The 26,218-nt window shown below is 47.7% G+C and overlaps 1 protein-coding gene across 2 annotated transcripts in view; it reads left to right on the top strand.

Annotated features, from left to right (window-relative positions):
- CACNA1F (calcium voltage-gated channel subunit alpha1 F) overlaps positions 1 to 26,218 on the top strand; it is a 128,029-nt gene that overhangs the window by 5,439 nt on the left and 96,372 nt on the right. For both annotated transcript variants that reach the window (XM_056538957.1, XM_056538956.1), the window contains exons 3-8: positions 4,940 to 5,127; positions 7,839 to 8,115; positions 12,520 to 12,625; positions 19,676 to 19,815; positions 21,170 to 21,312; positions 24,141 to 24,293. In XM_056538957.1, the coding sequence (XP_056394932.1) occupies positions 5,100 to 5,127; positions 7,839 to 8,115; positions 12,520 to 12,625; positions 19,676 to 19,815; positions 21,170 to 21,312; positions 24,141 to 24,293 (847 nt within the window). In that variant the 5' untranslated portion in view covers positions 4,940 to 5,099. The remainder of the gene's footprint in view (positions 1 to 4,939; positions 5,128 to 7,838; positions 8,116 to 12,519; positions 12,626 to 19,675; positions 19,816 to 21,169; positions 21,313 to 24,140; positions 24,294 to 26,218) is intronic.

Raw genomic sequence — 26,218 nt, 5'->3', positions numbered from 1 at the left:
ACCAACTTCAGTCGCAACTTCAGCAGCAATCATCTCCTCCGCCAGCTCCTGCACCCCTTCCGCAGCGAGTGGCCACTCCTAGCCTCCGCCTGTCCTTGCCGGACAAATTTAATGGGGACTCTAAGTTTTGCCGTGGCTTTCTTTCGCAATGTTCCCTGCACATGGAGATGATGTCGGACCAGTTTCCTACTGAAAGGTCTAAGGTGGCTTTCGTAGTCAGCCTTCTGTCTGGAAAAGCCCTGTCATGGGCCACACCGCTCTGGGACCGCAATGACCCCGTCACTGCCTCTGTACACTCCTTCTTCTCGGAAATTCGAAGTGTCTTTGAGGAACCTGCCCGAGCCTCTTCTGCTGAGACTGCCCTGCTGAACCTGGTCCAGGGTAATTCTTCCGTTGGCGAGTACGCCATACAATTCCGTACCCTTGCTTCTGAACTATCCTGGAATAATGAGGCCCTCTGCGCGACCTTTAAAAAAGGCCTATCCAGCAACATTAAAGATGTTCTGGCCGCACGAGAAACTCCTGCTAACCTGCATGAACTCATTCATCTAGCCACTCGCATTGACATGCGTTTTTCTGAGAGACATCAAGAGCTCCGCCAGGAAAAAGACTTAGATCTCTGGACACCTCTCCCACAGTCTCCACTGCAATCTGCGCCTAGGCCTCCCGCCGAGGAAGCCATGCAAGTGGATCGGTCTCGCCTGACCCTGGAAGAGAGGAATCGCCGTAAGGAAGAGAATCTTTGTCTGTACTGTGCCAGTACCGAACATTTTTTGGTGGATTGCCCTATCCGTCCTCCACGTCTGGGAAACGCACGCTCGCACCCAGCTCTCGTGGGTGTGGCGTCTCTTGATGCTAAGTCGGCTTCTCCACGTCTCACGGTGCCTGTACGGATTTCTACTTCAGCCAGCTCTTCCCTCTCAGCCGTGGCCTGCCTGGACTCTGGTGCCTCTGGGAATTTTATTCGGGAGTCCTTGGTGAATAAATTCCGCATTCCGGTGACCCGTCTTGTCAAGCCACTCCACATTTCCGCGGTCAACGGAGCCAGGTTGGATTGCACCGTGCGTTACCGCACGGAGCCCCTCCTAATGTGCATCGGACCTCATCACGAGAAAATTGAATTTTTGGTCCTTCCCAATTGCACTTCCGAAATTTTCCTTGGACTACCCTGGCTTCTACACCATTCCCCAACCCTGGACTGGTCCACTGGGGAGATCAAGAGTTGGGGTCCCTCTTGTTCCAAGGACTGCCTTAAACCGGTTCCCAGTACTCCCTGCCGTGACCCTGTGGTTCCTCCTGTATCCGGTCCCCCTAAGGTCGTTAGGGACTCTGCCTGCCACAGAAAATGCCTCTCCCCCCCTCCCAGTCCACTCAGGCAAGCCTCGGTGCCTCCTCTTGGACCTCGTCCTGGTGTCACACTGCCCCGTGCCAGGCCTCGCCCTCTGCCCTCCCTCCCCATTCCCACTCCTGCTGTACTGCCTGCCATTGAGGAAACCATCCATTCCTTCCCGGTGTCCTCATCCCAGGGGAGGCAGTCACCGGACAAAAAAAAGGGGAGACCTAAGGGGGGGGGTACTGTTACGCCTAGCGCTCCGGGTCCCCGCTCCTCCCCGGAGCGCTCACGGCGTCTTTCTCCCTGCAGCTCCCCGGTCAGTCCCGCTGACCGGGAGCGCTGCACTGTCACGGCCGTTGGGGATGCGATTCGCACAGCGGGACGCGCCCGCTCGCGAATCGCATCCCAGGTCACTTACCCGTTCCCGTCCCCTGCTGTCATGTGCTGGCGCGCGCGGCTCCGCTCTCTAGGGCGCGCGCGCGCCAGCTCCCTGAGACTTAAAGGGCCAGTGCACCAATGATTGGTGCCTGGCCCAATTAGCTTAATTGGCTTCCACCTGGTCCCTGACTATATCTGACCTCCTCCCATGCACTCCCTGGCCGGATCTTGTTGCCCTTGTGCCTAGTGAAAGCGTTTTGTGTGTCTAAAGCCTGTGTACCAGAACTTCTGCCATCCACCCTGACTACGAACCTTGCCGCCTGCCCCCGACCTTCTGCTACGTCCGACCTTGCTTCTGTCTACTCCCTTGTACCTCGCCTATCATCAGCAGTCAGAGAGGTGAGCCGTTGCTAGTGGATACGACCTGGTCACTACCGCCGCAGCAAGACCATCCCGCTTTGCGGCGGGCTCTGGTGAAAACCAGTAGTGACTTAGAACCGGTCCACTAGCGCGGTCCTCGCCAATCCCTCTCTGGCACAGAGGATCCACTACCTGCCAGCCGGCATCGTGACAGTCATGACCACATTGCTCTCTGCTGACCTCTGCTGTCCATTTTATGAACTGTCCAGAGCAGGAACAAATCCCCATAGCAAACATATGCTGCTCTGGACAGTTCCTAAAATGGACAGCAGAGGTCAGCAGAGAGCACTGTGGTCATGACATCAGAGGAAATTCATTTCTTTTTTGGATTTCTCTTTAGTATACAGCCTCTAAAAAGTACTGGAAGGATTAAGATTGTTTAATAGAAGTGATTTACAAATCTGTTTAAGTTTCTGGCACCAGTTGATTTAAAAAAAAAAAAAAAAAAAGTTTTCCACGGGAGTACCCTTAAATACATTTTTGTACTAGAGATGCTCTTTATGTTTTCCTCTTTGTGTGTAGGCTATGCTCCATACTGTTGTAATGTTTTTAGTTTTTTTTTTAAATACATAAATATGCAATTTTCTTTCTTGATAACCTTGGAAAATCCCATTAAAAACATTCAGCGAAATTTCCGAGCTCAAAAATTCTGTTGCAGCAGAGGCCCATTGTTTTCAATGGGATTCTGCTGCACTGTGCACACTGCAGAAACATCCGCCATGGAAATCCTGGTCCCTGCCTTTGCCAAAAGAATTAACATGTTAATTATTTCTGCGAAATCCACTCAGAAATGCATTGCCGTCTATGGCGCATTGGCAAATGGTCCTAACGCTGGCATGTTCTGCCGGCGCCTGCTCTTTGCAAGGTGTCCGCCGAAATGTTATAAGGCTTTGCAGAAATTACATTGGCACGTCATAATTGAAGTCTCATAGGTGAAAAGCCGGCATTGAACTTCACACTGATGCCATTAACATAAGTTGGAATAACTCAGTACTGCAGCCATAGACACTCATCCCCTATACGCAAGATACGGTATAAGTGTCTGATAGCGGCGGTCCGACCGCTGGGACACTCCAGAGGAAAAGTTGCTGGGTTGCCCGTAGCAACCAATCAGATCGCTTCTTTCATTTCTCAGAGGCCTTTTCAAAAATGAAAGAAGCCATCTGATTGGTTGCTATGGGCAACTCAGCAACATTCCCTCTGGAAAGGTTTTGATTAATCTCCCCCCAATGTCCACTAAAATTTGCAGAATTTCCGAGACAAATTTTTTGCACTTTTTTTGCATTTTCTACATCAATTAATTCTTTTACATCACCGTGCTTTTTATTGTATTGTACATAGAGATGAGCGAACTTACAGTAAATTCGATTCGTCACGAACCTCTCGGCTCGGCAGTTGATGACTTTTCCTGCATAAATTAGTTCAGCTTTCAGGTGCTCCGGTGAGCTGGAAAAGGGGGATACAGTCCTAGGAGACTCTTTCCTATGACTGTATTCACCTTTTCCAGCTCACCGGAGCACCTGAAAGCTGAACTAATTTATGCAGGAAAAGGCATCAACTGCCGAGCCGAGAAGTTCGTGACGAATTGAATTTACTGTAAGTTCGCTCATCTCTAATTGTACATTTTCCTATCGGATCCATTATCTATCGCAGTGTTTTCCAAACAGTGTGTCTCAAGCTGTTGCAAAACTACAACTCCCAGCATGCCCGGACAGCCGAAGGCTGTCCGGGCATGCTAGGAGTTGTACTTTTGCAACAGCTGGAGACACACTGTTTAGAAAACAATGACTAATATTAATTCTGGGTGTAACTCTGTTTTGCTATTCTTTTTTTGTTATTTAGGATCTATGGTAAGCCATACGGTATGGACGCTAATGGACGCTCTTGGCGTTGCTCACCTACAATCTGGTATCTATAGGCGGAGATTTACCAGTACCTGCTCCGAGGAAAAGTTGCCCAGTGAGTTGCCCATAGCAACCAATCAGATCGCTTCTTTCATTTTGTAGAGGCCTTGTTAAAAATGAAAGAAGAAATCTGATTGGTTGCTATGGGCAACTGGGCAACTTTTTCCTCTGCATTGGGTTTGATAAATCTCCCCCATAGTCCTTGCATGATGAATAATATGGTACCCACATGTCCTGTGTAGAGGAAGAGTGGTGCAGTTGCCCATAGCAACCAACCAGATTGCTTCTTTCATTTTCAAAGAGGCCTGTGAAAAATGAAAGAATGGATCTGATTGGTTGCTATGGGCAACTGCACCACTCTTCCTCTACACAGGTTTTGATAAATCTCCCCTATATGTTGTTATATATGTAGTTAATGACTTTTATAAATAGGGTACTATCCCCTTTCATCTCGCCTTATGGGTAATTCCATAATAACCTCCCTGTATCTCAATGTTTGTCTCTTTCTATAAATCTGCAAATCTCTATATAAATATAATGAGGCTTTGCATCCTCTACACATTCCCTATGTCACCGCCACCCCAGGTCCCTCCTCCCCCCCCCCCCCACCTGTTTTAAAGGCTCAGCATTCAATCTGTGGTAATCCCCCGGCGGAGGGAGGGAAGAGGGAGAAGGCACTGGGAACCCAGCTGCAACTGGGCATTGCTGGGCAGTGAAGAGCAAAAAATGGAAAGGAAGCTGCCCCCATTTTTACCACCAGGTAGGTTGGTCAACCCCTTGCTTAGGTACGTCGTTATGTTTACCTACATCGCTCCAATAGAGAGTATCGCACCTCGCGTGATTCCTTTGCGAACTGGTCATACAATCTGTCCATCCGCTAATCTCTGTCTTTTTCCCTCTGTAGCCTGATGAAGAGGACACTTGTGCAGAATGCCAGGAGAGCTATAGGATGTGGATTCGGGGCTGCCGGCCTATTCGTGAAGAGGGATCCCCTGATGCACCCATGAGAAACTGATGATTGGGTACAGGTCACAGGATCCTCCAATTCCTTTCTTGTGAAGAAGATGGCGGAACCTGAAGAAAATGGGACTGGTAAGACAGACGGCCAAAAATATAATTGCTTTGAGTAGAGATATTGTATATAGACGGTAACTGGGAGTGTAGCTATAGAGGTAGCAGTCACACCGGGACCCTGGTGCCTAAGGGGGCCACAAAGCACATCTGCCCCCTTAGATACCAGTAATATAATTGGCCTATGGGGCCCTGTTGTAGATGCTGTATCGGGGCCCAGAAGCTACAAGCTACACCTCTGACGACAACCCCTTATCATAGGCCCTACTGGGGGTAATTTGTGTGTCAAAACAGAGAGCTGCGGGCCCGGAACTTTTGAGAAGACTAACACCATAGAAGACCCATTTTCAGTGTAGTTGTGGGGGCTCTTTTCACAGAGGTTCCACTCTATATGATAATGGGTTTTGGAAAGTGGGTAACCACTTATATGTGGCCTTGGGATGAAGAAAGAACTTATTTATTTTTTACATATATTATTTCAGTTTGTCTTGGATAGGGACGGGTAGGACAGGTGAACAAATATTTGCATTGTTGAGTAGAGATTTTGTATGTAGATGGCTTGTAACGACAACCCCTGATCATGGGCCCTATTGGGGTTATCTATGTGTCAAAACAGAGAGCTTCGGATCTGGCATTTTAACACATTAGGCCAGTGTTTCCCATTCTGTGGCTCTCAAGCTGTAGCGAACCCACAACTCCCAGCATGCTCCCATCAGGGCAAACTGGGAGTTGTAATTTTGTAAAAGTGAGAGAGTCACAGGTTGGAGATCGCTCATGTAGAGTAATCTGAAAAAGTACTTAGCTCTGCAGTAAGTGTCTGATGGGCAAGCGTACAGCAAGATTAAGGGATAGACCACTGGAATGAGTTCCAACCATCGCAACGCTCACACTGATCAGTATGTGCACCCGTCAGGCAGAGGAATATCGCTATTTGACCTTATAAACTGAATTTGGGATTGCAAGTGGAAAGTTTCTGTCAAAATTCTCTTCTTGTGGCAGGCAATTCTGTTCAACTTTTGTTAGTTTCTAAGTGAATTGGCAAAAATAACCTGTAAAGGGATTGTCACCCAATGTATGGCCCATGTATGCCGTGATACATCATCAACTATGGTATCACTTTAAGAAATATGAGTGGCCATATTGGTTGTCTCCTAGATTTACCAGAAGGAAAATATCTAATGATGTGAGATATTGGTAGTGTTATTTCTAAAACAGTATCACTGATGAGAATAAGAATAAATATGTAAGTTATAACTTTTAATTAATATAGATTAAAAATATTTTGTCCGATGGTGATCACAAGAGACAAAACACTCATGAGCACAGTGCTCTCTGCTGACATCTCTGTCCATTTTAGGAACTGTCCAGAACAGCATATGTTTGCTATGGGGATTTCCTTTTACTCCTAACAGTTCCTAAAATGGACAGAGATGTCAGCAGAGAGCACTGTGGTCATGATGTCAGCAGACAGCTCTGTGTTTCAAACGGAAAATAATTTCCACTGTAGTATTCAGCAGCTAATAAGTACAGTAAGGATTAAGATTTTTTAATAGAAGTCATTTACAAATCTGTTTAACTTTCTGGCACCAGTTGATTTAAAAAAAAAGTTTTTCACCGGAGTACCCCTTTAAGCCCCCTACTGTTAGCCAGGGTGGAATTTTGCTATAAGATTTCACTGGTCAACTTGTAGTGCATAATTTCTCTAGCACAAGGACTTTACGTGATCAGAATATCCATGTGGGACCCTTCAGATGGATCCTGTTATCATTTTGGAAAATATATTTAAAGGAAACCTGTCATCACATTCATGCTGCCTGAATTACAAGTCATCAGGGTGGTCCTTGGTGGTATCTACATGTCCCATTAACAGGGGGCCTATCAATCAAGCTGGTGGGACTGGGAAAAGCTGCTGGGGACTACCACAGTGACTCATAATTCAGGCAGCATGAAAATGTTGACAGGTTCCTCTTTAAAGGGGTACTACCATGGAAAACAATTTAAAAAAAAAATAAAATAAAAATAAACCGGTGCCAGAAAGTTAAACAGGTTTGTTAATTATTTCTATTAAAAAATCTTAATCCCTCCAGTATTTATCAGCTGCTGTATGCTACAGAGCAAATTCTTTTCTTTGTGATTTTTTTTCTGTCCGACCACAGTGCTCTCTGCTGACACCTCTGTCCGTGTCAGGAACTGTCCAGAGCAAGGAGCAAATCCCCATAGCAAACCTCTCCTGCTCTGGGCAGTTCCTGACATGGACAGAGGTGTCAGCAGAGAGCACTGTGGTCAGACAGAAAAGAAATTAAAAAAGAAAAGAACTTCCTCTGTAGTATACAGCAGCAGATAACCTGGAGTACCCTGTGATGCTCCACTTTGGACAATTCCTACTTGTTAAAAGGATCCCATAACAATACATTTTTTCACAAAGTGTTACCCTGCTAGGACTCTATGTGGATCCAAACAGGGCAGACCACTCTATATTAACGCAGAAGTACTTGTAGGATACTTGAAACCTCTCGAAAAGACCACTTTTCAGCGTCGTTTTGGGGTTTTGGAAGGTGTGTAACCACTTATATGTGGCACTATAGCCTTGGGATGAAGGAAGGACTTATTCTATTTTACATATATTGCTTCAGTTTGTGATCAGATGATACTAGAGAATTGTAGTCATCAACCTTGTAGGGTCTTGACAATCTTATATGGAGTTATATTATTAGTCTATCATTTTCCTATAGGTCCTGCCCCTCCGTATTCCAGCGAGGAGGCGGAGCCCTTTATGGAGACAGCGGAGGCAGTGTTGACGTGTTGGCGTTACTCAATGGATGGAGTAGTCATGAATGGAACCGATACACTGAACTCCACAACCAGCTCTCAAGCCCAAAAGAAGCGGCAGCATTACAGCAAGCACAAGAGCCAAGGCGGCAGCGGGGTTCACCGAAATCCAAGGGCTCTTTTTTGTTTGTACCTCAACAACCCAATCCGTAGGGCATGCATCAGTATTGTGGAATGGAAGTATCCTTCAGAAGCTTTCATGTCTATGTTTCTTTTTTTTAATTTTTTTAAATAATTTGTGGTGCTGTGTAAAATGATAAGGTAAATAATAAGTAAATATTGCATATACAGTGTAGAAAAGAAAGGCAGGGCACTCACCAGAGGCATATAACTTCTTCTTTATTCCATATCAAAGAAAGGTGCTTACAGACACAGGAACGGACGGACAATGGTGCGGGGATAACTCCACACCCCGCATCTTTGTCCGTACGTTCCTGTGCTTGTAAGCACCTTTCTTTGATATGGAATAAAGAAGAAGTTGTATGCCTCTGGTGAGTGCCCTGCCATTCTTTTCTACACTGTATATGCTGGATTACTTTGTTTTGGGAGCAGTGAGCACCACCTGGCAGGTGAGCTGTCGGGAGCGGCCAATATACTCCCAAGGGCAGTATGAGTGGCAGGATGACCACTGAATGGAGTGGCAGGATGCAGACTTGACTATCATTTCATCCATTGTCATCATCTTTGGTGTACTGCCACTTCATTCAGAGTCCCGTTAGAAAAGCCCTTTCTTGAGATTGTAATGGGGGATCCTAGCAGTTGGAACCCCCCATACGGTGTCCATATAAGGACATCCTCAGGCATCATCCTAAACTCTGCCCACCCTTAGGCAAAACTCTGTCCTTCCTCCTCCCTCATCCAAAACTCCCTTCTCGCTCAGGCAAAACTCTGTCCTCCCTCAGCCCAAACTCCTTCCTCCCTCATCCCTTAGACCAAACTCCCTCCTCTCTCAGACAAAACTCCATCCTGCCCCACACCTGGCAGTTGTAGTTTTGCAACAGCTGGAGGCACCCTGGTTGGGAAACACTGCACTATGCATTTATGCTCCTGTATATGGCCTCTCTCACACTTTGCAGACCTGAGGCAGAAGAGAGTTTTGTCTGAGGGAGGAAGGAGGAGGGAGTTTTGGATGAGGAAGGACAGAGTTTTGCCTGAGGGAGGAAAGAGTTTTGCCTGAGGGAAGAGGGAGGAAGGAGTTTTACCGGAGGGAGGACGTAGTTATGCCTGAGAGAGGAGGGAGTTTTGCCTGAGGGAGGAGGGAGGACAGAGTTTTGCCTAAGTGAGGACGCAGTTAGGCCTGAGGTAGAAGGAAGTTTTGCCTGAGGGAGGACATAGTTTTGACTAAGGGAGAACGAGTCTTGCCTGAGGGAGGAAGGAAGATAGAGTTTTGCCTGAGGAAAGACAGAGTTTTGCCTGAGGGAGGAGGAAGTTTTGCCATAGGGGGGAAGGAGGACAGGGTTTTGCCTGAGGGAGGACGGAGTTTAGGATGATATCTGAGGATGTCCTAATATGGACCCCTGTGATCACACACTTATAAGTGTCTGTGATGGGGGAACCTCTTTAAAATGGTTTACCATCTTACAAAGTGATGGTGTATAGCTAGGATATGCCATCAGTTTATGATCAGTAGAATCCAACCTATGGGCCCCCCCAATAATCCTGAGAATGACGGGGCCTCAGCACTGGTGTAGGGGAGCAGGGCATCTAGGGGAACATTTTTTGCCCCCAATATGACACTTGGCCTTTTGCTTTCTTGGTTTACCCTCTCTGTAAAGCTATGAAACTCCCACAATGACTTAAAGGGGAACTCCCGTACCTTAGTATTTAGGAATAAGTACTTAGGTACCAGAGTTCCCCTTTGATTTGGAAGATTGTGGGACACCATTTCACTACAGAATTCCAACATCTTCTATGTTTTGTTATATAGACCTCCTTGGGGTGTTCAGCTTTTCAGTCATAATTTTGATACTACAGAATATAATAGAATTAAAACTTAGCACAAGTAGTTTCTTTACCTTTTACTTTACTTTTTATTCATACCCATTAGTACCACAGAACTGTCAGATCAGGTTCATGGTACCATAGATTAGGCCAGTTTTTCCCAACCATGATGCCTCCAGCTGTTGCAAAACTACAACTCTCAGCATGCCCGGGCAGCCTTTGGCTGTCCGGGCGCGCTGGGAGTTGTGGTTTTGCAACAGCTGGAGGCACCCTGGTTGGGAGACTCTGGATTAGGCAATGCATTGAAGAGGAGGTGCCTCAAAGAGGGGTGGGGTGCCCATCTATGTAGCATTTGTGACTAAATCAGACTAAAATCATAGCTACCATAGCTGCATCCTGGATCCTGCTCTTAGAGTTCAGGACATAGGACATGGTTGGTTTAATAACACAGATCATCAAACAATAATCCATGTTTACATGCCTACAACTTGAATTTCTGTCATTCCAATGGATCCACCAATGCTGTAGCACCATGGTCATTCAGTGGGGCAAATAGGCAGCTTTTCTGTGCAGAATTTGGACAGATTCTTTCCACTGCATGGCAGTAGGGTATAAAATACCCCATTAAAAAAGTGTTTTGTGCTGCGGTCGGATCTGTGTCATCCCTTTCCTCTGCAGAAATATTTTTAAGCAGCTCGCTGGCTTAGGGCCTATCAGATGCAGGTCTAGCAGACGTGCCTAGTGTGCTGCCAGCCTGCTATTTGCAAGGGTGAAAGTGCATTTTGTTTTGTTAAGGTACAGAAAATCACTTGTAGGTCAAATGGCGCAAATGGCGTCAAGACTTTAAATTAAAGGAGATATTTCATGCTGGAAAATGTATCCCCTATTCACAGGATAAGTTTCAGATCGCGGGGGGTCCGACTGTTAGGACCACCCGCGATCTCTTGTATGGGGCCTCAGCTCTCCCCTGGAGCAGCGCGCCACGACCCCTGCTCCAAGTGGGAGAGCCATTCGGCTCTCTTTGGTGGGGCATGGTGGCCGCCACTTCATGCGGGGTTCGTGCCTTCATGCGGGGCTCTGTACAGGAGACCATGGGGGGCCCAGCGGTCTGACCCTCTGTGATCTAAAACTTATCCCCTATCCTGCAGATAGGGGATCAGTTTTCCGGCATAAGACTACTCCTTTAATGTTACCATTTGCAATTTCTAGAGAAAACTGGGTTTACTTGTACAGAAGCAGTGTGCTATCTTTTAAGTGTATGTGGTGACTGGGGTGTTGCAATGGTGAATGAAGGGTCTGGTGGTATTAACCCTTACTTGTCGTGACGCCATTGTGCGGTTTGCTTAGTATTGCAGATCCTGCCACCAACCGGCCCACAAACGGCAGGGATAATAAACGGAATGTCCACAGCAGAATTTATGAGATAACTGGAAACTTTTACTTGAACTTTTATGCAACAGTCTTTACAATTAAACAGTTTCTCTCAAGGTAACCGGGATGCAGGTTCCTCACAGGCTTTGCTGGGACTGATAGTAATGAGCTTTAAGCAGGCCACCGTGCTACTAATTATAAGATTTGAGTAGAATAGTAGTCACATAGGATTTGTAGGTTTGAGCTTTATAACTCACGGTTTTAGTGGCTGCTGGTTCTTTAGGTTTTGGCCTAGTTGAGATGAGATTGAAGATATGCTGATTTGCGGATTGTGCTTGCTAGATAGTCCATAACTAAGAGAGTAGAGCAAGAGCAGGAACTAAGAGAGCGAATTTAGTGGCTACAGCCCCTTATATACTAAGGGGGCTGGACTAAGCTCATTGGCCAGAAAACCTGTAAGTCCTGAACCCAGGGAACTCTGGGTACATCTCATGACCCAGGAAGGTCCTTAAACATATGTACATTCACAACTGTAGATCACATGACCTGGGAAGGTCCTATACATTTATTTTACCTATACATTAAATTATAGACATGTAAATACAATTATATGAGGCGACCAAGGGGCAGGCACTGCAGGAGAGCCCTGTGGAGATTTAGGGACTCTAGCTGAGGGGACTTAACACAAGGGACAGGACAAGGTCCTGTACCGGGACACCACATGGAGAAAAAATAAAGCAATAAAGACCATATAATGCCCATAAATGTCTTATGGATACAAGTCCTATTTCAGGCACCTGCGCCTATCTTTAGAAGAGGAGTCTCTTGACATTTGTCTTGTCTGGTGCATCCAAGTAGGCAATGAATGGAGAGGTGGCCGCCCCTTGTGTGCGGCTTAATCACGGCTTCACATTTATGGAGAAACAGCCAAGCCAGCACGTATATGTGCAGATGTATGGCCACCCACCTGTCCATTAATTCTCTGCCTAGAGGTGGCAGCCAGCGGTGAGATGACTGGGGTCAAGAGACTCCTGTCCTAAAGATAGGTTCAGGTTCCTGAATTTATCACACATTTATGGGATGTCCTGTAAATATGCCACATTGTCTAGGTTGGAAATATCCTTTTAATGGCACATATCTACAAAAAGACACAACCTCACTGTTGACCTGAGATCAGGTGTGCAGACTTGCTTCTATTAATGGCTGCTTATACGCTATATTCTGTGTACAATGAATAATATATTAATGATTTCCTTAACATTGTTAACTCAGACCTTTTGATATCCTCATTCTCATGACTATTTTTGCAAACTGTGTGGCATTAGGTGTCTATATCCCTTTCCCTGAAGATGACTCAAATATAGCCAATCATAACCTGGTAAGGAGAATCTGTGTGGACACGTGCTCGTAGGCAACTGCATTATATCCACAGAATGTATTCCCATATGTTCTCATACCACCCTAGTACTTGAACTAATCACTATTGTAACATTATCAGAGTTTTCTATGTCCACTCGTATGGAGGCATGGCTTCTATCACTGTATTGTCGAGTGAGTAAGGTGGGACATGTAGTTTCGTGCCATGTTTGCCAACCCCATCTCTGGTAGTCACAGCCAAGGGCGAGGTGTAGCACGTGCTGTATGCTTCAATCCCAGCTTATCCATGTTCTAAGAAAGGTCACACACATCCTTATCCTTTGCTGCGGACAACGGGGCATACATAAGACCCAGTGCAAGTAACAGTAGGCGATCAGTTGAAGATTCTTACTGTGGAGGAGAGGGGTCTGTAGACAGGAGTCTGGAGGAGAGGACTCTGGAAACAGGGGTCTGGAGGAGAGGACTCTTGAGAAAGGGGTCTGGAGGAGAGGACTCTGGGGACAGTGGTCTGGAGCAGAGGATTCTGGGGACAGTGGTCTGGAGGAGAGGACTCTGGGGACAGTGGTCTGGAGGAGAGGATTCTGGAGACAGTTGTCTGGAGGAGAGGACTCTGGGGACAGTGGTCTGGAGTAGAGAACTCTGAAGACAGGGGTCTGGAGGAGAGGACTCTGGGGACAGTGGTCTGGAGGAGAGGACTCTGGGGACAGGGGTCTGGAGGAGAGGACTCTGGGGACAGTGGTCTGGAGGAGAGGACTCTGGGGACAGGGGTCTGGAGGAGAGGACTCTGGGGACAGGGGTCTGGAGGAGAGGACTCTTGGGACAGTGGTCTGGAGGAGATGACTCTGGAGACAGTGGTCTGGAGGAGAGGACTCTGGAGACAGGGGTCTGGAGGAGAGGACTCTGGGGACAGGGGTCTGGAGGAGAGGACTCTGGGGACAGGGGTCTGGAGGAGAGGACTCTGGGGACAGTGATCTGGAGGAGAGAACTCTGGAGAAATGGTCTGGAGGAGAGGACTCTTGGGACAGTGGTCTGGAGGAGATGACTCTGGAGACAGGGGTCTGGAGGAGAGGACTCTGGAGACAGGGGTCTGGGGGAGAGAAATCTGGAGACATGGATCTAGAGGAGAGGACTCTGGAGACAGGGGTCTGGAGAAGAGGACTCTGGAGACAGGGGTCTAGAGGAGAGGACTCTGGAGACAGGGGTCTGGAGGAGAGGACTCTTGAGAAAGGGGTCTGGAGGAGAGGACTCTGGGGACAGTGGTCTGGAGGAGAGGACTCTGAGGACAGTGGTCTGGAGGAGAGGACTCTGAGGACAGTGTTCTGGTGGAGATGACTCTGGGGACAGTGGTCTGGAGGGGATGACTCTGGGGACATGGGTCTGGAGAAGAGGACTCTGAGGACAGGGATCTGGAGGAGAGGACTCTGAGGACAGGGGTCTGGAGGAGAGGACTCTGGAGACATGGGTCTGGAGGAGAGGACTCTGGGGACAGTGGTCTGGAGGAGAGGACTCTGGGGACAGTGGTCTGGAGGAGAGGACTCTGGGGACAGTGGTCTGGAGGAGAGGACTCTGGGGACAGGGGTCTGGAGGAGAGGACTCTGGGGACAGGGGTCTGGAGGAGAGGACTCTGGGGACAGGGGTCTGGAGGAGAGGACTCTGGGGACAGTGATCTGGAGGAGAGGACTCTGGAGAAATGGTCTGGAGGAGAGGACTCTTGGGACAGTGGTCTGGAGGAGATGACTCTGGAGACAGGGGTCTGGAGGAGAGGACTCTGGAGACAGGGGTCTGGAGGAGAGAAATCTGGAGACAGGGGTCTAGAGGAGAGGACTCTGGAGACAGGGGTCTGGAGAAGAGGACTCTGGAGACAGGGGTCTAGAGGAGAGGACTCTGGAGACAGGGGTCTGGAGGAGAGGACTCTTGAGAAAGGGGTCTGGAGGAGAGGACTCTGGGGACAGTGGTCTGGAGGAGAGGACTCTGAGGACAGTGGTCTGGAGGAGAGGACTCTGAGGACAGTGTTCTGGTGGAGATGACTCTGGGGACAGTGGTCTGGAGGGGATGACTCTGGGGACATGGGTCTGGAGAAGAGGACTCTGAGGACAGGGGTCTGGAGGAGAGGACTCTGAGGACAGGGGTCTGGAGGAGAGGACTCTGGAGACATGGGTCTGGAGGAGAGGACTCTGGGGACAGGGGTCTGGAGGAGAGGACTATGGGGACAGTGGTCTGGAGGAGAGGACTCTTGAGAAAGGGGTCTGGAGGAGAGGACTCTGGGGACAGGGGTCTGGAGGAGAGGACTCTGGGGACGGTGGTCCGGAGGAGAGGACTCTGGGGACGGTGGTCTGGAGGAGAGGACTCTGAGGACAGTGGTCTGGAGGAGATGACTCTGGGGACAGTGGTCTGGAGAAGAGGACTCTGAGGACAGGGGTCTGGAGGAGAGGACTCTGGAGACAGGGGTCTGAAGGAGAGGACTCTGGGGACAGGGGTCTGGAGGAGAGAACTCTGAGGACAGGGGTCTGGAGGAGAGGACTCTGGAGACAGTGGTCTGGAGAAGAGGACTCTGGAGACAGGGGTCTAGAGGAGAGGACTCTGAGGACAGGGGTCTGGAGGAGAGGACTCTGGAGACAGGGGTCTAGAGGAGAGGACTCTGAGGACAGGGGTCTGGAGGAGAGGACTCTGGAGACAGGGGTCTAGAGGAGAGGACTCTGAGGACAGTGGTCTGGAGGAGATGACTCTGGGGACAGTGGTCTGGAGGAGAGGACTCTGAGGACAGTGGTCTGGAGGGGATGACTCTGGGGACATGGGTCTGGAGAAGAGGACTCTGAGGACAGGGGTCTGGAGGAGAGGACTCTGGAGACATGGGTCTGGAGGAGAGGACTCTGGGGACAGGGGTCTGGAGGAGAGGACTATGGGGACAGTGGTCTGGAGGAGAGGACTCTTGAGAAAGGGGTCTGGAGGAGAGGACTCTGGGGACAGGGGTCTGGAGGAGAGGACTCTGGGGACGGTGGTCCGGAGGAGAGGACTCTGGGGACGGTGGTCCGGAGGAGAGGACTCTGGGGACGGTGGTCTGGAGGAGAGGACTCTGGGGACAGTGGTCTGGAGGAGATGACTCTGGGGACAGTGGTCTGGAGAAGAGGACTCTGAGGACAGGGGTCTGGAGGAGAGGACTCTGGAGACAGGGGTCTAGAGGAGAGGACTCTGAGGACAGTGGTTTGGAGGAGATGACTCTGAGGACAGGGGTCTGGAGAAGAGGACTCTGAGGACAGGGGTCTGGAGGAGAGGACTCTGGAGACAGGGGTCTGAAGGAGAGGACTCTGGGGACAGGGGTCTGGAGGAGAGAACTCTGAGGACGGGTCTGGAGGAGAGGACTCTGGAGACAGTGGTCTGGAGAAGAGGACTCTGGAGACAGGGGTCTAGAGGAGAGGACTCTGAGGACAGGGGTCTGGAGGAGAGGACTCTGGAGACAGGGGTCTAGAGGAGAGGACTCTGAGGACAGGGGTCTGGAGGAGAGGACTCTGGAGACAGGGGTCTAGAGGAGAGGACTCTGAGGACAGTGGTCTGGAGGAGATGACTCTGGGGACAGTGGTCTGGAGGAGAGGACTCTGAGGACAGTGGTCTGGAGGGGATGACTCTGGGGACATGGGTCTGGAGAAGAGGACTCTGAGGACAGGGGTCTGGAGGAGAGGACTCTGAGGACAGGGGTCTGGAGGAGAGGACTCTGGAGACATGGGTCTGGAGGAGAGGACTCTGGGGACAGGGGTCTGGAGGAGAGGACTATGGGGACAGTGGTCTGGAGGAGAGGACTCTTGAGAAAGGGGTCTGGAGGAGAGGACTCTGGGGACAGGGGTCTGGAGGAGAGGACTCTGGGGACGGTGGTCCGGAGGAGAGGACTCTGGGGACGGTGGTCTGGAGGAGAGGACTCTGGGGACAGTGGTCTGGAGAAGAGGACTCTGAGGACAGGGGTCTGGAGGAGAGGACTCTGGAGACAGGGGTCTAGAGGAGAGGACTCTGAGGACAGTGGTTTGGAGGAGATGACTCTGAGGACAGGGGTCTGGAGAAGAGGACTCTGAGGACAGGGGTCTGGAGGAGAGGACTCTGGAGACAGGGGTCTGAAGGAGAGGACTCTGGGGACAGGGGTCTGGAGGAGAGAACTCTGAGGACAGGGGTCTGGAGGAGAGGACTCTGGAGACAGTGGTCTGGAGAAGAGGACTCTGGAGACAGGGGTCTAGAGGAGAGGACTCTGAGGACAGGGGTCTGGAGGAGAGGACTCTGGAGACAGGGGTCTAGAGGAGAGGACTCTGAGGACAGGGGTCTGGAGGAGAGGACTCTGGAGACAGGGGTCTAGAGGAGAGGACTCTGAGGACAGTGGTCTGGAGGAGATGACTCTGGGGACAGTGGTCTGGAGGAGAGGACTCTGAGGACAGGGGTCTGGAGGAGAGGACTCTGGAGACAGGGGTCTGGAGGAGAGAACCCTGCTCTAGTCCATTCACAAATACAGATTGTAATACAGTCTATGAGTTCAACTGATGGATTCAAAGGCCACCAAGGAGCAATACAATCTACAACAAAAGCCTAACATTAGTTTTTTTACTATCATTGCCTAAAAAATGTATGCTCACCTTCAAACAATACTAAGGCCATGTTCTCACTTAGAATTTTGTGCCATGTATTTGCGTATTACACAGACCCTTTTTATCAGCACCATTGAGAGGCGTCCTTTCCGCACCAGAAAACTTCAGAACGCAAGGAATTAGGGTCTCTGAAGACAGCTGGATCGTCCTCCCTCCTGTATGATTTACATGTTAAGCTCCCAGTGGTTATGGCTAATTTTAGACGGTACAATCCGTAATGAGTTTTAATCCAGAGCTATGGGCTTTTCCCTGGAGGAGGTGAGGGGGATCCCCTCTGTGTGCAGGAGGTGTCAGGGCTGCCGCACGGTTAACTTCTTGGCTAGGTGGAAAATATGGTTATTTATTACACGCAACCTTTACCGGAATCTTATATTTTTTGACTATTGTTGTTGCTTTATAATATAATAACACAGGCCTGGGTTATAATAAGTGACAGGTTCCATTTAGGGTAAGGTCAAACGTGCAGTGTTCTGCGTATTTGGACGTTTGCTGCTGCATATTTTTCTACCCATTGACTTTAAAGGGGTACTCCGATGGAAAAACATTTTTTTTAAATCAACTGGTGCCAGAAAGTTAAACAGATTTGTAAATTACTTCTTTCCAGTACTTTTTAGCAGCTGTATGCTACAGGAAATTCTTTTCTTTTTGAATTTCTTTTTTGTCTTGTCCACAGTGCTCTCTGCTGACACCTGATGTCCGTATCAGGAACTGTCCGGAGCAGGAGAAAATCCCCATTGCAAACCTATGCTGCTCTGGACAGTTCCTGACACGGGTATCAGGTGTCAGCAGAGAGCACTGTGGACAAGACAAAAAAGACATTCAAAAAGAAAGGAATTTCCTCTGTAGCATACAGCTGCTTAAAAGTACTTTAAGGGTAAAGACTTTTTAATAGAAGCAATTTACAAATCTGTTTAAATGGTCACTCTCATTAAAACTAATTTCTGCTATTGCACTCCTTGTGGTAAATAAAAAATATTTCTAATATACTTGGTTTAAAAATAAAAAAAAAAGAAGTTTTCTATGTTTTATTTGTGCTTAAAAAAGCTCAAGAGCACATTTCCCCCATCTTATACACAGACTTTGGACCGAAGCCCAAACACAGGAAGTGCAGCCTGGAGTGCTGAGGGGGGGTGTCCAACCAACAGCATATGGCAGTTAAGTGTGAGAGGAGCTATGATTGGATGAGACTGGACACCCCCCCCCCCCTCAGCACTCCAGGCTGCACTTTCTGTGTATGGACTTTGGTCCAAAGTCTGTGTATAAGATGGGGGGAAATGTGCTCTTGAGCTTTAAGCACAAATAAAACATAGAAAACTTCATTTTTTTAAAGCAAAGTATAATAGAAACATTTTTTATTTACCATAAGGAGTGCAATAGCAAAAATTAGTTTTAATGAGAGTTACCCTTTAACTTTCTGGCACCAGTTGATTTAAAAAAAATAAATAAAAAAAATAATGTTTTCCACCCGAGTACCCCTTTAATGGATAGAAAAATACACAGAAGAAAATATGCAGCAATATACGGCTTGTGTGACCCTATGCTTAGTGTTGTGGCTTATCAGTGTGTACGTGTGGATATATGAATATCCTAAGTTGGTCATACATGGGAAAATTTTGCCCCAATCTTCAGGATGTTTTTCTGCTTGACATTCGTCTTAAAGCTTACCTGTCATATCATAGAAAGGAGTAATGCATATATATGTTACTCATTGGGTCATGCAGATGTTTTACATGTATTTAGCTCACAAATTTCCTCCATTATGCTGCTCACATATTTTGACATCTACTGCTCAGGAAGGGGCGTGTCCAGGGCAAGCACTGAGCCTGCCCTCACTCACCATTCATTCACTTCCTCCTTGAGTCTGCTGTGCAGTGCTGGGTCTCTTTATCTAATCACTGCATGCTGATAGGACAGAAGTAACACCGTCCTCTCTGTTTTCATGCTGCAGTCTGATTGGACAGGAGTGAGCACAGAGTAGTGTTAGTCCCGCCCTCACTTCCTGGTCTTTGTCCCCGCCTGTGCTTCAGCTGGGACAAAGATGATGCTGCAGCCGGACAGGATTATGTTTTGGTTGGTTCTATAAATAGGAGATACAATTTTTTTTTATGAAGTATATTAGAAAGGTTAATGTTTTGCCAAGATGTACAGCATATAAAAAGTTTTTAATTCTGACAGTGCACATTTAAAGTGGCATACACCTAAAAGTATTTTCTACACATGCAATAATGTGTAATGGTGAGATTGTGATGTGTGATGATGACATAGGTTTCACTCACTGCTATATTCAGTACTATGGGATCACAGCTTTGTCCATTTATATTTTAATGGGTGATGATCATTGCAGACACAAAGTAATTACCTAGAAGCACATACTGTATAGATGTGTTTATGCCTCCGTGCGGCGCCATGATGGTATTCTTTTGTCTTAGGAACAAGTGGAGTATATTTTCCTCATCATCTTCACTGTGGAAAGCTTCCTGAAGATCATTGCCTATGGGCTGGTCATGCACCCCAGTGCCTATATTAGAAACGGATGGAATCTTTTGGATTTTGTCATTGTGGTTATTGGGTAAGTATTAATATTACCAGGTAGGTAAAATTTTGCTGGTGTTCTTGACTCCCGCTAGAAGTTTAAAGGGGTACTCCACCCTTAGACATCTTATCCCCTATCCAAAGTCTGATCGTGGGGGGGACCTGCTGCTGGATCCATGCTGGATGACTGGCGATGCAGGGCAGAGGCTCGTGACCTCACGGCCACGCCAAACCTGTGACATCATGGCCACACCCCCTCAATGCAAGTCTATGGGAGGGGGCGTGACGGTCGTCACGCCCCCTCCCTTAGACTTGCATTGAGGGGGCGTGGCCGTGACATCACGAGCGGTGCGCGGCTGTGACGTCGCGAGCCTCCGGGCTGGTCATCCACCCCAGTGCCTATATTAGAAACGGATGGAATCTTTTGGATTATGTCATTGTGGTTATTGGGTAAGTATTAATATTACCAGGTAGGTCCAATTTTGCTGGTGTTCTTGACTCCCGCTTGAAGTTTAAAGGGGTACTCTGCTCTTAGACATCCTATCCCCTATCCAAAGGATAGGGGATAAGATGTCTGATCGTGGGGGTCCTGCCGCTGGATCCATGTCGGATGACTGGCGATGCGGGGTGGAGGCTCATGTCGTCATGGCCATTCCATGCCTGTGACATCATAGCCATGCCCCCTCAATGCTAGTCTATGTCACGCCCCCTCCCATAGACTTGCATTGAGGGGGCGTGGTCGTGATTTCACGAGCAGGGCGCGGCCATGAAGTCTTGAGCGTCCGGCGCTGCACCCAACGCACTTAACTAACGTTGGATGCAAAAGGGATTTCGTGGGGGTCCCTAGCAGCGGGACCTCCGCGATCAGACATCTTATCCCCTATCCTTTGGATAGGGGATAAGATGTCTAGGAGACATTAGCTTGCAGCCAAGAATATGCGGCTGCTATGGGGCCCTTGTCCTGCTTGGCCCATTGCTTTTTCTATTGGTAGGAAACTGTGCAGAACTCTCTTCAGTGGACTGCATGTTAATGGAGGGGGTGCTGACCAAAGGGTCATGGACAGAAAAGAGAAATAAACACTAGACCTTTCTGTTCTGGGGGCAAAAACTGACATCATAATAGAAGGCCCATTTCAGTATTTGCTATGGGGCCCTTTTTCTTCTATGTATGCCACGGCCGGCAGCAGATCAAGGGGTACTGTTGGACAGTGTTGCGAGTGCCTTGGCCATAGTACCGCCTGGTGTCATCTCCAGCTGCACGTCTTGCCATTAGATCTAAACTGTTAGCAGGAGATAAGAACATTAGAAGATCTTTGTAAGACAGAGCATCTTGTATGTCTAACTTTTCTTCTTCTCCATACTGACTTTCTGTCATAACTTTGAATTTACAGACTTTTCAGTGTAATTCTGGAACAATTTTCCCACAAGCAAGGAGATGCGCATCATATGAGCGGAAAACCTGGGGGGTTTGATGTTAAAGCCCTAAGAGCATTTCGTGTTCTGAGGCCTCTGCGACTTGTATCGGGTGTCCCAAGTAAGGATCGAATTAATATGAATTTGTCATGACCTGTTCATAGATGCCACTTCTGTAATGGCTTAGAAAATTAGGTACAAGAAGGTACCTCCATCTGCTCCATGATACATTGAGACCCAGTATTTACCACCCTGGACCCTTTTTCCACATGTTCCATCAGATCTTGCAGATTACCTACTATGTGAACCAGTGTTTCCCAACCTGGGTGCCTCCGGCTATTGCAAAATTACAACTCCCAGCATGCCTGGACAGACATAATCCTGCCAGTACTTATCAGCTGCTGTATGCTTCAGAGGAAGTTCTTTTCAGTCTGACCACAGTGCTCTCTGCTGACACCTCTGTCCGTGTCAGGAACTGTCCAGAGCAGGAGAAAATCCCTATAATGTAGCAAAATTCCCTTGCTCGAGGCAGTTCCTGACATGGACAGAGGTGTCAGCAGAGATCACTGTGATCAGACTGGAACAACACAACTTCCTCTGGAGCATACAGCAGCTGAATAGTACTGGAAGAGTTAAGATTTTATATAGAAGTAATTTACAAATCTGTATAACTTTCTGGCACCAGTTGATTTTAAATTTTTTCCCCCCTCCGGAGTACCCCTTTAATTTCCTCAGTAGAACCAGGGCATTCAAATTTGCTGCCAAAAGAGCTTAAATTCAAAGACCCATTGATTAATAGAGCTTTGCAATGAAAGAATAAACATATACGTTATTTCAACGGAAAGCGGATCCACTTTGTAAACTGAGCAGCAGCCTCCCATTGAAAGCAATAGGAGGCTGCTGCAAGCGGAATCCTTGTTGAATTTTCTTGTGGAATTTCCATAGTGTGAATGTATCCTTAGGGCTGGAGATTCCATCTGTAATGGATGCGCTAGGCCCTAGGAAGTGCAGCGTCTCCATAGGTGGCAATGCATTTCCGAGCAGATTCCGCAAAAAGAATGAACATGTTCATTCTTTTGTCAGAGTCTGGGAACATTGGTAGTGTAAATAGTGCAGTATAATCCCATTGAAGACAAATGGAAGCTACTGCACCAGAATCTTCTGCTGAGAAAATACGTGGCGTCATCGGGCCCTTAGGCTTTATGGGACCTATGAAGCCTTCATATAAAATTGCCATCACGAACCCAGAAGCTCCAAGCTTATGTGTTCCAGACACCCCCGCTGCCGGCCCGGAGATCGGGGGTGGGGGTGGGGGGTCAAATAAGTCACATGGTTCACCTCATGCACACTCCCCTAACAACAGGGTTTCTAAATTTTAACCAGGGGTAGATCCAGGGTCTAGTCTCGGGAGGGGCACTAACAGAGTATCGTACGGTGGTCGACATGCCCCCTCCCATAGACTTGCATTGAGGGGGCATGGTTGGACTTAACAAGGGGCGTGGCTGTGACATCACAACCCCCGCAGCCCAGTTCAGAACAAAATGTTCCAAAAGCTGGGGCAGTGGAGTACCCCTTTAAGTACGCAGCATAGTTCCCCCACACTTGGTAGGCAGCATAGTTCCCCCACAGTAAGTAGGCAGCATAGTTCCCCCCACACTAGGTAGGCAGCATAGTTCCCCCCACACTAGGTTGTCAGCGTAGTCCCCCCACATTAGGTTGGCAGCATAGCTTCCCCCACATTAGGTTGGCAATATGGTTGCCCAACATTAGGCTGGCACCTGGCAGTATAGTTCCCCCCACATTAGGTAGGCAGTATAGTTCCCCCCACATTAGGTAGGCAGTGGCCCCCACAGACATACAGCCTTCAGCCATATACAGTGTATGGCTGGAGGCTTTATGCCTGTGTACTGCCCCACTTCAGTGCTCCGACCACCGCTCCTCCGGTCAGGGGTCATGATCTACTGCTATGGCCTATAGGCCATAGCAGTAGGTCCCGGGACCGGAGGAGCGGTTGTCGGAGCACCGAAGATGACGTGTGTCCTCGCTGCTCCACTCTGTTCCTATGGGCGCACGGGACGTCAGTGACGTCCCTGCGTGCGCTACCTCCCGGTGGCCCCTGCGTTTTAAATTAACGCGGGGTCGCAGAAAGGTAACCGGGACATCCTTGTGTCCCGAAAGATCTTTCAAAACACAGGGATGTCCTGAATGTGATGGGGGAAATTAATCGTTTATTTGCGCCTTTTCTGCGCCTTTTGGTTTACACATTTCTACTGATTTTGAGTTGCAATCCGCTGATTTTGGCAATACACAGGATACGGTTTTATGAACTGCACCTTTTTTTGAAAAGGCGCAAAAAAGGCGCAAAGCCACTGCAATGTCTCTAAAACGACACCAAACTCTATTCATTCGCAGTGTACATGACCCTGAAGGAGAATGCAAACACTTGCATGTTTTACTCTCAGTCACTAAATGGTTAACAGTAACAAGTGCATAGTGGTCTCGGCTCAATAAACTTCATCTGTACTGTATTAGAGAACCCCATGAAGCACCGGGCCAGATGACATAGCCGGCAAAGCTGCAATATGCTGCCCTGAGTCTTATTTATAGTGTGAATCATTGTAAGCCGGTTCTGATGAATGGCATCTGTTTTATTCTACTGCAGTGTTTCATAACCAGGGTGCCTCCAGCTGCTGCAAAACTACAATTCCCAGCATGCCCAAACAGCCAGCGGCTGTCTGGGCATGCTGGGAGTTGTAGTTTTGCAACAGCTGAAGGCACCCTGGTTGAGTTACACTGGTCTAACCCATTGTGTGGTGACTTTCCATATATAGTTTACCCGTTATACTTCATCTTCCATCTTTTGTTGTTACAGCATGGAGTAATTCAGAGTAACTTCCTTTTTCTTTCTGAGCTTCACTGTTATTATTATTATTTTTATTTTTTTTGCAGGTTTGCACATTGTATTAAACTCTATCATGAAAGCCATGGTGCCCCTGCTTCACATCGCTTTGCTGGTGTTGTTTGTCATTATCATTTACGCCATCATTGGGCTGGAACTCTTCATTGGACGAATGCACAAGACCTGCTTTTATATTGGCTCAGGTATAACACCACAATTATTTAGTAGTACTTGTATATGTATATATTTGCACCACTATATATGTAATTTTCATCATAGGTTATAACCTCAACTATGAGAGACATAATGAGAAAAAAATCCATAAAATCACATTGTCTGATTTTAAAGAATTTATTTGCAAATTATGGTGGAAAATAAGTATTTGGTCAATAACAAACGTTTATCTCAATACTTTGTTATATACCCTTTGTTGGCAATGACAGAGGTCAAACATTTTCTGTAAGTCTTCACAAGTTTTTCATACACTGTTGCTGGTATTTTGGCCCATTCCTCCATGCAGATCTCCTCTAGAGCAGTGATGTTTTGGGACTGTCACTGGGCAACACGGACTTTCAACTCCCTCCAAAGGTTTTCTATGGGGTTGAGATCTGGAGACTGGCAAGGCCACTCCAGGACCTTGAAATGCTTCTTACGAAGCCACTCCTTTGTTGCCCGGGCGGTGTGTTTGGGATCATTGTCATGCTGAAAGACTCAGCCACGTTTCACATTCAATGCCCTTGCTCATGGAAGTAGGTTTTCACTCAAAATCTCACGATACATGGCCCTATCCATTCTTTCCTTTACACGGATCAGTCATCCTGGTGCCTTAGCAGAAAAACAGCCCCAAAGCATGATGTTTCCACCCCCCCCCCCATGCTTCACAGTAGGTATGGTGTTCTTTGGATGCAACTCGGCTTTATTTCTCCTCCAAACACGACGAGTTGAGTTTTTACCAAAAAGTTCTACTTTGGTTTCATCTGACCATATGACATTCTCCCAATCCTCTTCTGAATCATCCAAATGTTTTCTAGCAAACTTCAGACGGGCCCTGACATGTACTGGCTTAAGCAGGGGGACACGTCTGGCACTGTATGATTTGAGTCCCTTGTGGCGTAGTATGTTACTGATGGTAGTCTTTGGTTCCAGGTCTCTGCAAGTCATTCACTAGGTCCCCCTGTGTGGTTCTGGGATTTTTGCTCACCGTTCGTGTGATAATTTTAACACCACGGGGTGAGATCTTGCCTGGAGCCCCAGATTGAGGGAGATTATCAGTGGTCTCGTATGTCTTCCATTTTCTAATAATTGCTCCCACAGTTGATTTCTTCACACCAAGCTGCTTGACTATTGCAGATTGAGTCTTCTCAGTCCCCCAGGGGTATCCGTGTAATTAACAGGACAGATCTAGGAACTCATCTGCTTGTATTTTTAGCCAGCGGCTCTACAGATTAGTGTATCTGACTTCACAGAAAACCCAAGGAATGTTTTCATTTGACTTAAGCTGTGGAACTGCCTGTGATCACCATATGTTTCTCTCCACGGACGGCAATATGGACCGGGCCGGCTACAGATCTCATTATACTAAGGCAGTATTTCCCAACCAGAGTTCTTCCAGCTGTTGCAAAACTACAACTCCCAGCATGCCCAGACAGTCAAAGCCTCTCCTGGCGGGAGTTGTAGCAACAGCTGGAGGGCACCCTGGTTGGGAAACACTGTACTAAGGACTGTAGCAGTGTCTCGGTCCTCTGTGCTACATACAAAACAATATATACAGTGATGGACAGGACTGAGATCATTATGTGCAGCACCGCTTGGCAGATTATGGTTTCCCAGCTGTTATATACAAGACGCAGACAGCAGTCATTGTAGAGCAGCAGATGAGATATGGGCTGTTGGCGACTGATTTGCAAATTCCTGTGTGAGGTTTCAACTTGTTTTTTTTTTGTGGATGCAGTAGAGATGGAAAAAAATGTATTTAATGAAATTCATATTTTTTATAATGACATTTTAATTAATTTTTTAACAGGGATCAATTTATGTGGGCGGGCAGAGCACTAAAAATGTAGCCGACAATAATAAAAATGCACTGTGTGTGTTTTTCACTTTTTTTCTTTTTTTTTTTTTAAGTAGT

The sequence above is a fragment of the Hyla sarda genome, chromosome 9 (genome assembly GCF_029499605.1).
Source record: "Hyla sarda isolate aHylSar1 chromosome 9, aHylSar1.hap1, whole genome shotgun sequence".
Classification (NCBI taxonomy): Eukaryota; Metazoa; Chordata; class Amphibia; order Anura; family Hylidae; genus Hyla; species Hyla sarda.
The sequence above is the reverse complement of the archived record's forward strand: the minus strand, read 5'-3'. Positions and strand labels throughout refer to the sequence as shown.